General features: G+C 40.6%; 1 protein-coding gene across 3 annotated transcripts in view; it reads right to left on the bottom strand.

Moving 5' to 3' along the window:
* Positions 1-119: 119 nt before the first annotated feature.
* The window catches only part of LOC110492227 (solute carrier family 35 member E2A), a 39,297-nt gene continuing 23,956 nt past the window's right edge, over positions 120-15,460 (bottom strand). For all 3 annotated transcript variants that reach the window (XM_021566359.3, XM_021566360.3, XM_021566357.3), the window contains 2 exons: positions 5,872-6,017; positions 120-5,565 (listed from right to left, as the gene is read on the bottom strand). In XM_021566359.3, coding sequence (XP_021422034.2) covers positions 5,328-5,565; positions 5,872-6,017 — 384 coding nt within the window. In that variant the 3' untranslated portion in view covers positions 120-5,327. The remainder of the gene's footprint in view (positions 5,566-5,871; positions 6,018-15,460) is intronic.

Here is a 15,460-nt window from a genome sequence, read left to right as displayed (position 1 = left end):
TTCTTCGCTGGTTTTTAAAGCTAAGAGAACACCTTACTGCTATCACCTGGACAGGACTTGAAACTGTTTCTAGGTGCAAAACGACAGATACAGTACAAGCAAACAAAAAACAATATAAATGCGGAAGAAAAATATATTTTATTAATCATGTGCATAACATTATCGATTATTAAACATTACATCTCAGATAAAATTCACATGAACAGCTCCCCAAAATATACAATTAGCATCCTCACTGACAATTTTAATGAACATTTCCCCTTTTCACAATACATTTTTTGTTATATTAGCAGTAGGTCTATTTTGATATATTTCCATCCCTTACCAGGAATTGAAATTAAGGGTTGCCCTATTGCCTGGGGCAAGTGAATTGAGTAGTCGTGCAAGCCTGCCCTGAGGTTGCCCCATTGAGTAGGTGATTATTATTTTTTTGATTGTTACCCTATATTTAGGTGCAAGGCAGACAATATATGGCATTTCTGCAAGTAAATAGCTAATTTACATTTTCGGCAAATGATCATAACCTTCAGGCAGCCAAAACTCCTGTCTTGCCCGATGGTTAAGTGCCTTTCAGACTTGAATGTCAATCTCTGCGTACTCCTACACAATACTTTTCCCTTTCATCCTTGTGACTCACAGATTTTGAGAGGTATAATATTGTGAATTGTGACATATTGCTATTAAATTAGAAAAGTGGTGATAAATCAGTGTAAAACTATGTCTGGTTCATATGACAACCAACACAATCATTTTGGGGAATGCATCAACATGAAATCTTAGTCCACAGGTTTATTTTAAAAAACGACAGAGGCCTCTGTTTTATGAGTGATACAGTACTTAGAAAATACAACCAAAAAACGAGGTTCTGAGCAAATTCTCAGAGAATGAGATGAAAAAAGGTCACCTGGTGAGAATTTCACTTAACAGTAGAAATTATGTAGCCTTCGATATACCCCATCGGTTAAACATTTTGAAGTCTACAGTAAATATCTTAATTGCAGTAATCATATCAACACTGGACCATCAGTGAAAATCACATTTTGGCAAGAACATGAATTCAGAGAAACAGCCCTAAAGGAACAATTCATGTGCAAGTAAAGTGGCACTTGTAAAATAATTAAGAAAAAAAAAATCAGTCAACAGGAGTCAGAAATAACTTTCAACTTGTAGCTATAAACATTGATTGATTACAATAGTCAGGGAACATAAGATTACATTCTAGTCAAATTCACATAAATGATCTGTCCAAACCTGAGGCATCCACATATTGGGAACTTTCCTTTGCTGAACTTGTTGTTAGTCTGAGAAAAGCACCACACTATAACAAAACCAAGGAAATGCCAGTGCCATTCACTCAAGCAAACAGACACATTTCCTTTTTATGTCAGCTTCCCCTTACAAAATGTAGTCAGTTCTGTAGTTTTGCTTTATCCTATCCAACTGACCACACTTTCACTGTAGACAAAGGACAAAAATGAGATCCAGTTTCACTAAACCTAAGCTCAATAGAGAGGTTGAATAAGATTAGGTTGGATTTCAATCCTTGCGCCTAGCTCTTTCAACCCACAGGACTGCCATTTTCTAATTAAGTTGGCAACTCCATCTATCCAGGATACTCTGGGGTGTAAATCAAACACACCCAAAAAATCTGCAAGGGTTGAATTCCGGCTGTGTCAGGGGTGCACAACTCCAGGGGCGTATTCATTATGCCGATTTTGGGGATTTTTTCAAATGGAATCAAATAGAACAGAGGGACCTACCTACATTTGTCCAATAGAAAATCTTGTTTTAATTTATTTTGCTTCCGATTAGTTCTTAAACGGTTTCTGGAATGAATATGCCCGTCCTTGGGGGCCGATGTACTGCTGGTTTTTGTTTCTCCCTGGTGCTTAATTGCTAAAATAGCGAGGAAAGTCACACCTGGTTATGCCGGTATTATTCAGTTACAAGGCAAGGACGAGAACCAGGATAGAATGCAGGAGATGTACACCCACTGTCTGCTCGCTTATTCTCTGTCTACAGGCAGGCAGTGGAATAAACCAGTACTTGTAGATTCCTCAACAGAATTTATATAATTGAGCTTGTTTAATGCAAATATTAGATTTTATCACCCAAATGGTAATATATAGAAATTACAGAGGAAATGGTTAAAATGGTTGAGACCTTGGGCGTTTCACAACTAAAATTAAATGCGCTGTTAAAAAAGAATGCAAAGACAAAGGAATGTACTCAAGACAAATAACAGTTTCATGTACAGTACTTGTATTACAGCACTTTAAATAAAGTACACCAAGTCATTGGCACTTTACAGTGAAGTCCCTTTTAAACCAAATATTCAACTAACTCATAGTGAATAACAGGATTCAATGTGGCACATAAAGTAAGACATGGGTGTGGAAGGCTACACAATGCCACAACATACCAAATCAATCTATAAATAAACTGAAGGAACCTTTCAGGTTTCGTGCAAGAAAAAGAACAAACAATAGTATCAGAGAAAGCTTTGAGAATATTTTTTTTATAGGTGAATTTATAAGAACTGCAGATGATATGATCTCTGCAGACTGCACTCCAGTCTTTCAAATATTTCACATTGCTGTGAGAAGTTCAGTGTCAAAAGTGAGCTTTGGAAAAACAAATAAACATTACTCTCCCTACCTCTTCTCCCCTGAGGGTAAGACACACCTTTGTAGCCAGGCTAATGCCTCAAATATTTGCTTTTCACTTGTGACTAGTTGGTAAACAGCTGAGCTAATGCCCTATTGGAATTAATAAATGCCTTAACTGTTCTACATTATGATGGACGGTGGCTAATGAAATCGGGAGAATAAAGCCGTTTTGTCAACGAGAATATGTGCCTATAACCATTTTTTTTTAAGACCAATGGAAAAAATAAAATCCTAAAAGGCAAGTATGCAGAAAAAATAGACTTGTATTGAACCACTTCCACCAATGAACATGTAGAGAAATCCTGAGTTTTCACATTATTTGAAAACAGGCGAAGGAATGAAACAACAAAAGGAATTGACAGTGTAACAGTGAAGTGAAGATCTGGTCATCTGGCCGAGTGCCTGTTTAAACACACCAGACCAGGGGCCTCATTTATCAACTATACATACATTTCTTACTCAATTTTGGCATACTTGGGAGATTCTAGGATTTACGTCAGGGCTGGATTACCAAACGGTCAAACAGGGCACATGCCCAGGGGCCCCTAACCTTTTTTGGGTTGTGGGTCCCCTGGAGGTCAGGGGCCCCCCAGATAGCATATGCATATGATAGAACAAATATGTACAATTGCAGGAAATATGCTTTAAACTGCAAAATCTTCTCTCAGCCTCATGGAGAAAATGTGACCAATAGCATGAGATGAGCTATAGAAGAGCACATTTATCACTGACCCATGTCAAATAGTGTAGAATTGCAGGAAATTAGCTTTAAAACTTGTTTAGCATTATTAAACAGAATTATTATTATTTAAAACAATTCTGGGGGCTGAAATGCGGTAGTACGGCCCCGATTTGCCTGTGCAACAAAATTATTGAGATTTATCAAACTGTGGCACGGAACATAATCATGTTTTCATTGATACACTATAATTTGTGAGTTCGTGAACAACCCTGCCTGTAAAACGTATTGATTCACTTATGGTAACAACAACGCCTTAATTTGCTGTTTGATTTGGAGATGTTGGAACTGGGCCATGATAGTTGCAAAAGAAAGCTCAATGGCAAATGTGATCACATTTCTGTAGAGGTGTGGGCAGAATGTTTTAATCTTTTGTAGTGACATTTCTTTACAAAAAATGCATACCGCCTATAGCGAGTGCCAAACACTTGTCGCACATTTTGCAAGATTTATTGTCTATTGAACAATTTAAAATTAAATGCAGCCCACACTTCCATTAAAAATATAAATTCTTGTTCAATATTTTGTTCATAAACACGTGATTGTGTTTCTATCGCCTGCCTTGGTATATGCTCGGAGATTAAGGGTGTGTTCATAAATTCAATCTAGAGTGTCAGAGGGGGCGCTCAGAGGGCGATCGTAAATTCAGAGAGTTGTCAGATTGTACGTTCGTAAATTCAGAGAGTTTCGCTCTCAAGAGTGCACACTGGACGTTCTGGCCAAGCAGTAGGGTTGATCCGAGCTTTCTGACCACACAATGGCAGTCAAGCACCCAAGCTAACTGGCTAATTTTGGCTAGCTTGCTAACTATTTCCAGACACAAATGAGAGAACACCTCACTCTGACCATTTTACTGGTCCTAGCAGAGCTGGTTAGGCTGTTTTCATGTTATCCAGAGGGTTGGTGACTGTAACTGTGCTGCTGGCAACAATTTAATTATGCTCTTTTGCCGACGTTTACCGACACCGGCCATATTCCATATAACGGGTGTTGAGCGTTCGTAAATTCATCAGTTTTTCTGCGTTCTGGCACACTCAGACGAGAAAGAAATGATAATATTTGCTTGCAATATAGTTGATCAACCATTAGAAGTAGTGTGTACGCTTGGCCTGAGATTTGCGTGGAGATACTCACACTTTCCCGTCAACTTCAAAATGGATAAACACCAAACTTTGAGGCCTAACTGGCGCAGGAAAGTTGAGTCTTTTTTTGTGCGCATGCAACTTTGATAAATGAGGCCCCGGGGCTGGGCAAACTACGGCCTGGCCGGATCTGGCCCATGAGCCCATTCAATCCGACCCACAGGAGGTAAAAAATAAACAAATTAAAATAAGTAGTTTTTTGGGGAGGGGGGAAATTGTTTTGGGTAAAAAAAATTAAATAAATAACACTCCAGGCCACACTTGAACGTCTAAAACTAGATAGAAAGTATGTCGAAATATAAATTGACCTACATTTTAAAAATAACTGGAATGTTTCTGGCACAAAAATGGATTTTGACAAACATATCAGTCAAAAATAAATCTGTGTGGCCCCCGTTCAATTTAGAAATCCGGATGTGGCCCTCAAGCCAAAAAGTTTGCTCACACCTGCTGCACCAGTCCACTGTGAAACAGTGGTCCGCGGTCAGACCACACACTAAGACAAGTTCACATAGGTATCAGAGAATGCCTCAAAGTGAGGCCGAATGAAACCTCAAGAGAAACCAGCCTCTCAAATGGACCATTCCTACTAAACGAAACCTCACTTGAGTGACAGATCCTTCTACCGTGCTGTTGACCATTGACTTCCCTCATTCGTCATAATGCTGGCGCGAGTCAAAACATGGTCTAGTCAAATCGTCTGCGTATCAGGTTCTACATGATCAAAGTTAGAGAGAAGAGACCTCTGGTCTCTCCCCCCTTGGTCTCCTGGGGAGTCTATCGGTCCGATGCTTTGAGCTTGTGATCCTGCAGTAGTGGTTTGTAGTTGTGGCCCTGAGCCTGGGCGTGGGCCAGGGCCTTTAAGGTGTGTCTCTGAAACTGCTTGGCCTTGTTGTACAGCAGCACGCCCACAAACACCAGGGCCGTGCCAGCAGCGCTGAGCACCGTGATGTGGTTACTGAACAAGATGATGCTCAGCCAGACAGACAGGGCGTGCTTCACTGTGCTGGCTACACTGTGGAGGCAAGGGGAGGGTGTTAGACGCTGCTGCAGGCCGCACTAAATATTTATTGAATGTGGCTTCTGTCTGACAGACTGTCTGCCTGTCTAAATGCAATGACTGTCAAGGATAATAGTGCCACCTGAAAGTGCAATAGTCCCACCTGAAAGTGAGTGGCTGGGGGGGGGGGGCATCTCAATAAACTCACGTGGCTCTCTATCCTTATCTACTTTCCTTCATCTGTACTGAGGTAAAATAACTGATGGGAATAATGGCTAACTGTATTGAGATGCCCCCTGCCTGTGTGAATCAGACTCTTACCTAAAGGTGACGGGAGAGATGCGTCCCATGAGGGCGTAGGCGGTGACACTCTGCAGGTGGAACAGGGCACCATCAAACAGCAGCAGCAGAACGATGTCTGGACTCCAGCTGAACGAACGCCCACTCTTCCCAATCACTGAAATGTCCTGGAAACACAAAGGAGCATGGGAGAACATCTTCAAACTGTTGGCACTCCCCCAAACCAAATATCAGGTAAGTTGCTAACTTACCACTTTCATTCCAACTTAAAAAGGCTGACACACTCAGTGCAATTATCATTTTCATTGCTTGTTTTTAAAGCAACAATTTGTCAACATAATACCAGTGTTTTGGCGATCATTATGATCGTAATAGTATTTTATAATTTGCATCTGCCATCAGTAGCTTTGGCTGCACAACACAATACTACACTGAACAAAAATATAAACGCAACTTGTAAAGTGTTGGTCAAAAGTTTCATGAGCTGAAATAAAAGATCACAGAAATGTGCCATACGCACAAAAAAACTATTTCTCTAAAATGTTGTGCACAAATTCATTTACATCCCTGTTAATGAGCATGTCTCCTTTGCCAAGATAATCAATCCATCTGACAGGTGTGGCATATAAAAAAGCTGATTAAACAGTATGATCATTAGGTGCACCTTGTGCTGGGTACTAGAAAAGGCCACTTTAAAATGTGTAGTTTTGTCACAAAACAATGCCACAGATGTCTCAAGTTGAGGGAGCTTGCAATTGGCATGCTGACTGTAGGAATGTCCACCAGAGCGGTTACCAGAGAATTGAATGTTCAGCGTCCAATGTTCAATGGGCCAACGTCGTTTTTGAAAATTTGGCAGTAAGCCCAACCAGCTCACAACTGCAGACTACGTGTAACCACGTCAGCCCAGGACCTCCACAGCCACCTTCTTCACCTGCGGGATTGTCTGAAACCAGCCACCCGGACAGCAGATGAAACTGTAGATTTGCACAACTAAAGTATTTCTGCACAAACTGTCAGAAACTGTCTCAGGGAAGCGTGCTCATTGTCCTCACCAGGTTCTTGACTTACCTGCAGTTTGGCATGGTTACCGACTTCAATGGGCAAATGCTCACCTTCGATCAATCAATAATATGTATTTATAAAGCCCTTTTTACATCAGCCGATGTCACAAAGTGCTATACAGAAACCCAGCCAAAAGCCCCCAACAGCAAGCAATGCAGATGGCCACTGGAGGAGTGTGCTCTTCACGGATGAATCCTGGTTTCAACTGTACCGGGCAGATGGCAGACAGCGTGTATGGCGTTGTGTGGGAGAGTGGTTTGCTGATGTCAACGTTGTGAACAGAGTACCCCATGGTGGCGGTGGGGTTATTGTATGGACATGCATAAGCTAAGGACAACAAACACAATTACATTTTATCAATGGCAATTTGAATGCACAAAGATACCGTGACGAGATCCTGAGGCCCATTGTCGTGCCATTCATCCACTGCCATCACCTCATGTTTCAGCATGATAATGCACAGACCCATGTCACAAGGATCTGTACACAATTCCTGGAAGCTGAAAATGTCCCAGTTCTTCCATGGCCTGCATGTTCACCAAACATGTCACCTATTGAGTATGTTTGGTATGCTTTGGATTGATGTGTACGACTGCGTGTTCCAGTTCCCGCCAATATCCAGCAACTTCTCACAGCTACTAAAGAGGAATGGAACAACATTCAACAGGCCACAATCAACAGGCTGAGCAACTCTATGCAAATGAGGTGTGTCGTGCTGCATGAGGCAAATGGAGGCTACCACTCCCCTACTTTTTTTTTAAGGCATCTGTGACCAACAGATGCATATCTTTATTCCCAGTCATGTGAAATCCATAGATTAGAAACTAATGAATTTATTTAAATTGACTGATTTCCTGATATGAACTGTAACTCAGTAAAATCTTTGAAATTGTTGTATGTTGCGTTTGTATTTTTGTTCAGTGTATATTCAAAACAAATGGAGACTGGTATACACTATGCTACACCATATACTCTATGGTAGAGAGCTGCATTGTGGGCCCTGCACAGTCGTTTTTTCCATGGACATGAACTTCCTAAACATAATAGGCTATCATTTAGGCTCCAGCATTGACTGGAAAATAAATATTGATAACGCAAATTGTCCCGCCTCTATCAAATTTATGCCAGATTATTTCAAAACGTTTGTCTTTGTTTTGTAGGCTATTCATTATCTATTGTATTAAATGGAATAGTTAAACTCTAATAACCTACTTTTTGCTGATTTATGTTCAGTATTCTACCTTTCTTATCTTTTGTTGGGCGTGCGAGATCAAGTGTTCCTATATGTGTGTTCTCAATTACCGCAAAAAAAATACTCTTATTCTGTGCATTTGTGTTCTTTTCACTCTGTCTGGGTAGCTTAATACATAATTCACAGCATGATTATTACCTTGACCATGCTTAAAGAGATATTCAATTGTGTTATTGTTACCCATCTACCAATCACTGTTCTTCTTTGAAGCTTTTGAAAAGCTCCCTGGTCTTTGTAGTTGAACCTATGCTTGAAATGTATTGTGGACAGAGGAAGGGTTAGTCATTTAAAAAATCATGTCAAACCCTAAGAGTGAGTCCATGTAACTTTTTACTCCTGAACTAATTTTGGCTTGCTTAAACAATGGGGCTGAATTCTTATGCAACTAATATATTTTAGTTATGCATTTTTGTATTCATGTTTTGTTTTTAAGCAATTTTTGTATGCCACTTTGACAGAGTATTGTGAATATTGTTGACTAAAAATGACAATTAAATCCATTTTAATACTACTTTAACACAAAATGTGAAAAAAAAACAAGGGGTCTGAATAGTTTTGCAAGGCACAAGGATTTTTAATACATTTATTTGCAAATTATGGTGGAAAATAAGTATTTGGTCAATAACAAAAGTTTCTCAATACTTTGTTATATACCACCCTTTGTTGGCAATGACAGAGGTCAAATGTTTTCTGTAAGTCTTCACAAGGTTTTCCACACACTGTTGCTGGTATTTTGGCCCATTCCTCCATGCAGATCTCCTATAGAGCAGTGATGTTTTGGGGATGTTGCTGGGCAACATGGACTTTCAACTCCCTCCAAAGATTTTCTATGGGGTTGAGATCTGGAGACTGGCTAGGCCACTCCAGGACCTTGAAATGCTTCTTACGAAGCCACTCCTTCGTTGCCCGGGCGGTGTGTTTGGGATCATTGTCATGCTGAAAGACCCAGCCACGTTTAATCTTCAATGCCCTGGCTGATGGAAGGAGATTTTCACTCAAAATCTCACGATACATGGCCCCATTCATTCTTTCCTTTACACGGATCAGTCATCCTGGTCCCTTTGCATAAAAACAGCCCAAAAGCATGATGTTTCCACCCCCATGCTTCACAGTAGGTATGGTGTTCTTTGGATGCAACTCAGCATTCTTTGTCCTCCAAACATGACGAGTCTATTTTGGATTCATCTGACATTCTCCCAATCTTCTTCTGGATCATCCAAATGCTCTCTAGCAAACTTCAGACGGGCCTGGACATGTACTGGCTTAAGCAGGGGGACACGTCTGGCACTGCAGGATTTTAGTCCCCGGCGGCGTAGTGTGTTACTGACGGTAGGCGTTTGTTACTTTGGTCCCTGCTCTCTGCAGGTCATTTACTAGGTCCCCCTGTGTGGTTCTGGGATTTTTGCTCACCGTTCTTGTGATCATTTTGACCCCACGGGGTGAGATCTTGCGTGGAGCCCCAGATCGAGGGAGATTATCAGTGGTCTTGTATGTCTTCCATTTCCTAATAATTGCTCCCACAGTTGATTTCTTCAAACCAAGCTGCTTACCTATTGTAGATTCAGTCTTCCCAGCCTGGTGCAGGTCTACAATTTTGTTTCTGGTGTCCTTTGACAGCTCTTTGGTCTTGGCCATAGTGGAGTTTGGAGTGTGACTGTTTGAGGTTGTGGACAGGTGTCTTTTATACTGATAACAAGTTCAAACAGGTGCCATTAATACAGGTAACGAGTGGAGGACAGAGGAGTCTCTTAAAGTTACAGGTCTGTGAGAGCCAGAAATCTTGCTTGTTTGTAGGTGACCAAATACTTATTTTCCACCATGATTTGCAAATAAATTCATAAAAAATCCTACAATGTGATTTTCTGGATTTTTTCTCTCTAATTTTGTCTGTCATAGTTGAAGTGTACCTATGATGAAAATTACAGGCCTCTCTCATCTTTTTAAGTGGGAGAACTTGCACAATTGGTGGCTGAATTCTCACGATTATATATGTATTGCGGTTCGATACTGCAATTTTATTGCAATGATGTTCCAAACATATTGCTCAATATGTGTCTGTTGCAGATAGATAAATGAGAGCAATAGTCAGGGAAGTAAAAGCACTGAAAACATGTTGGCTCACCATTTCAAAAGAAGATGGCGCAGGTACAGCACACTTTTTAAATATTGCAACATGTAACTTTCAATTTTTCCCCCCCCGTCACTAATTATCACCTGTAGCCCAACTGATGCAGCGTAGTGGCTATAAAACATGGACAAACACCATGCTTCAGCCGATGTACATCTGCATTTACTCCATTGGACACAACTTCACATGAAAATGTAGGGCAGCCGTGCTTCTAGCCTCTAGGCAACTTTGCCATATTTTGTTTTTTGAGAAACAGCTTCTATCTCAAGGCCATCAGACTGTTAAATAGCCATCACTAGCACCTTAGAAGCTGCTGCCCTATATACAAAGACTTGAAGTCACTGGCCACTTTTATAATGGAACACTAGTCACTTTAATAATGCTTACATATTTTGCATTACTCAACTCACACGTATATACACGATTATATTCTACTGTATCTTAGTCTATGCAGCTCTGACATTGCTCGTTCAAATATTTACAGTGCCTTGCGAAAGTATTCGGCCCCCTTGAACTTTGCGACCTTTTGCCACATTTCAGGCTTCAAACATAAAGATATAAAACTGTATTTTTTTGTGAAGAATCAACAACAAGTGGGACACAATCATGAAGTGGAACGACATTTATTGGATATTTCAAACTTTTTTAACAAATCAAAAACTGAAAAATTGGGCGTGCAAAATTATTCAGCCCCTTTACTTTCAGTGCAGCAAACTCTCTCCAGAAGTTCAGTGAGGATCTCTGAATGATCCAATGTTGACCTAAATGACTAATGATGATAAATACAATCCACCTGTGTGTAATCAAGTCTCCGTATAAATGCACCTGCACTGTGATAGTCTCAGAGGTCCGTTAAAAGCGCAGAGAGCATCATGAAGAACAAGGAACACCAGGCAGGTCCGAGATACTGTTGTGAAGAATTTTAAAGCCGGATTTGGATACAAAAAGATTTCCCAAGCTTTAAACATTCCAAGGAGCACTGTGCAAGCGATAATATTGAAATGGAAGGAGTATCAGACCACTGCAAATCTACCAAGACCTGGCCATCCCTCTAAACTTTCAGCTCATACAAGGAGAAGACTGATCAGAGATGCAGCCAAGAGGCCCATGATCACTCTGGATGAACTGCAGAGATCTACAGCTGAGGTGGGAGACTCTGTCCATAGGACAACAATCAGTCGTATATTGCACAAATCTGGCCTTTATGGAAGAGTGGCAAGAAGAAAGCCATTTCTTAAAGATATCCATAAAAAGTGTCGTTTAAAGTTTGCCACAAGCCACCTGGGAGACACACCAAACATGTGGAAGAAGGTGCTCTGGTCAGATGAAACCAAAATTGAACTTTTTGGCAACAATGCAAAACGTTATGTTTGGCGTAAAAGCAACACAGCTGAACACACCATCCCCACTGTCAAACATGGTGGTGGCAGCATCATGGTTTGGGCCTGCTTTTCTTCAGCAGGGACAGGAAAGATGGTTAAAATTGATGGGAAGATGGATGGAGCCAAATACAGGACCATTCTGGAAGAAAACCTGATGGAGTCTGCAAAAGACCTGAGACTGGGACGGAGATTTGTCTTCCAACAAGACAATGATCCAAAACATAAAGCAAAATCTACAATGGAATGGTTCAAAAATGAACATATCCAGGTGTTAGAATGGCCAAGTCAAAGTCCAGACCTGAATCCAATCGAGAATCTGTGGAAAGAACTGAAAACTGCTGTTCACAAATGCTCTCCATCCAACCTCACTGAGCTCGAGCTGTTTTGCAAGGAGGAATGGGAAAAAATGTCAGTCTCTCGATGTGCAAAACTGATAGAGACATACCCCAAGCGACTTACAGCTGTAATCGCAGCAAAAGGTGGTGCTACAAAGTATTAACTTAAGGGGGCTGAATAATTTTGCACGCCCAATTTTTCAGTTTTTGATTTGTTAAAAAAGTTTGAAATATCCAACAAATGTCGTTCCACTTCATGATTGTGTCCCACTTGTTGTTGATTCTTCACAAAAAAATACAGTTTTATATCTTCATGTTTGAAGCCTGAAATGTGGCAAAAGGTCGCAAAGTTCAAGGGGGCCGAATACTTTCGCAAGGCACTGTATATATTCTTAATTCCATTCCGTTACTTTAGATTTGTGTCTATTGTTGTGAAATTGTTAGATATTACTGCACTGTTGGAACTAGAAACACAAGCATTTCGCTACACCCGCATTAACATCTGCTGAACATGTGACCAATAAAATTGGATATCCTGATTGTTATTATTAATAATTGTTATATAATTCTGAATTATGATTTACTATATTTGTTTGGTTTTTATTATAAAAGTAGGCCTATGTCATTGGCCATTTAAGACATAATTGCCCATTTAACCCCTAAAGTCGATGTCCATGCTCCCGCTAAAAAAGAATTAGCATAATAACAACAAATAAAAAAAGAAGACTTCCCAAAAATCGTCCTTCTCACAAAATCGTCTGTAGCATCTGATCGGTTTGGCCTACAAACTATTATGACCCCTCTATGGGAAATTTAGACTCTCACAAACACAATGGTTGTTCTCAGTTTTGCTCTAAAGTGGGTACAGCCGATCTAACTTCCGTCTCTAGTGTCTGAACAGTTTGGGCTACACACTAATATGATGGTGAGACTCTCACGAACATGTCACTTGTTTTGCTCTAGGATGCCCACAGGCCTCACAAGACTCATCTGAAGGTACCCCAGCACCAGTTGAAAAATAAATGAATGAAAGTATTCATGTACACTCTTTCGTGCCAAAAATAAGGGGTTATATATATATATATATATATATATTTTTTTTTTAATGTATCCTGATCTTCTTTACATCTCTCAGATATAGGACAGGCACTTCAGAACAAACTTTCTTTAGATTGTTTGGGGGGGGGGGGGGGGAGGGGGTCTATCTGTTATTCAAAGAGTTTGTATGGGCTAATAGCAGTAAAGCCAAAATGTATTTATCCTCAAATCACCTTTTCATTTATTTTTTTTATACTTCAAGGAGTCTTAAAATTCTAAATCAAATAGCTAAATGATCCTTGGTATTACCTTCTTAAAACAATTCCATATAGCTTAGTAGAACTTATATCCTGGTCAGTGAAAGGGGTACACTTAAGAGTACCCCTGTCAAGAGTGCAAAGCTGCCATCAAGGTAAAGAGTAGCTATTTGAAGAACCTCAAATATATAAAAAACACTTTTGTGGTTGCTAAATGATTCCATATGTGTTATTTCATAATTCTGATGTCTTCACTATAATTATACAATGTAGAAAATAGTAAAAATAAGAACAGCCCAAACGGGCTCTAACCAGAATAGAAAGAGTGGGAGGCCCCAGTGGCCAACTGAGCAAGAGGACAAGTACATTAGAGTCTCTAGTTTAAGAAACAGACGCCTCACAAGTCCTCAACTGGCAGCTTCATTAAATAGTACCCACAAAACACCAGCCTCAACGTCAACAGTGAAGAGGCGACTCCGGGATGCTGGCCTTCTAGACAGAGTGGCAAAGAAAAAGCCATATCTCAGACTGGCCAATAAAAATAAAAGATTAAGATGGGCAAAAGAACACAGACAAAGGACAGAGGAAGATTGGAAATTGGTGTTATGGACAGACGAATCTCAGTTTGAGGTTGGATCACAAAGAAGAACATTTGTGAGACAGAAAAAATGAAAAGATGCTGGAGGAGTGCTTGACGCCATCTGTCAAGCATGGTGGAGGCAATGTGATTATCTGGGGTGCTTTGGTGGTGGTAAAGTGGGAGATTCGTACAGGGTAAAAGGAATCTTGAAGGAAGGCTATCACTCCATTTTGCAACGCCATTCCATACCCTGTGGACAGCGGTTAATTGGAGCCAATTCCCTCCTACAACAGGACAATGACCCAAAGCACAGCTCCAAACTATGCAAGAACTATTTAGGGAAGAAGCAGTCAGCTGGTATTCTGTCTATAATGGAGTGGCCAGCACAGTCACCGGATCTCAACCCTATTGAGCTGTTGTGGGAGCAGCTTGAGCGTACGTAAGAAGTGCCCATCAAGCCAATCCAATTTGTGGGAAGTGCTTCAGGAAGCATGGGGTGAAATCTCTTCAGATTACCTCAACAAATCAACAACTAGAATGCCAAAGGTCTGCAGGGCTGTAATTGCTGCAAATGGAGGTTTCTTTGACGAAAGCAAAGTTTGAAGGACACAATTATTTGTTAAATTTAATTTTTTTTTAAATTTATAACCTTGTCAACATCTTGCCTATATTCCTATTCATTTTGCAACTCATTTCATGTGTGTTTTAATGATAAACAAGGTAATTTCTAAGTGACCACATACTTTTGAACGGTAGTATATAATTTGAATTATAAGAAAGGAAGACGTTCCTAATTAAACACTATTGCTTTTTGTGTGTGTGTGTATGTGTGTTTGGACAAGGTTTCACAATGGGAGCCAAAAGCAGTAAGGGAGAACCTTGTCTGCCCGTTCCGTTGATTGGACCGGTGAAGGTACTGGCAGATAAATGGGGCAGGGACATTCTGGTACAGGTACCGCTCTGGCACAAAGTAGCATATTTTCCCTTAAAACTTCACTCAATGTGCCTTTTTATTAGCAGAATGTAGAAAGAAGTTAGATAAGTTTGAAGGAAACCAAGAAAGGCAAGAAATGTCAAATAGATTGGGGCAAGTTTAGAAAGTGGGAGAAGGAAGCCGAAAGACAGGAAAGTTAAAGGAATATTGGTGAAAGAAAGTAAGAAGAAGAAACAGGGATGTCGATGATAATGACTTTCCACCCCCCCTATTATACCCCTGTATCCACTGCACCAGCCCTGGTTGTCTGACAGCAGCTCGCTAAGCTGTCACCCCAGCCGCAGCTCTACCCCCAACAAGACCTGATACAATTGCGGGACCAGCAAACAGCTAGGAGGTGGCCCATGAGCAGTGGAAATACGTTCCGTACACATCGATTCTGGCTTGGACGATGGACAGAGGGGAAGAGGAAGGGGTAGAGGAAAGGGGAGGGGAAGCCAGTGCTGACAGACGGGCTGGACGACAACCACTACTGGGTAGGAACTTTGCTTGTTACAACAGTGGAAAGGAGGTACATTTCGCCAGAACATGTTGAAACGAATCTAACTAACAGGGGGCAGCGGGGGAATGTTGGAAAAC

Source organism: Oncorhynchus mykiss, chromosome 16 (genome assembly GCF_057628025.1).
Source record: "Oncorhynchus mykiss isolate SJ-2025 chromosome 16, ASM5762802v1, whole genome shotgun sequence".
NCBI lineage: Eukaryota > Metazoa > Chordata > Actinopteri > Salmoniformes > Salmonidae > Oncorhynchus > Oncorhynchus mykiss.
Note: the sequence above shows the minus strand (reverse complement) of the source record. Positions and strands in the feature narration are given on the sequence as shown.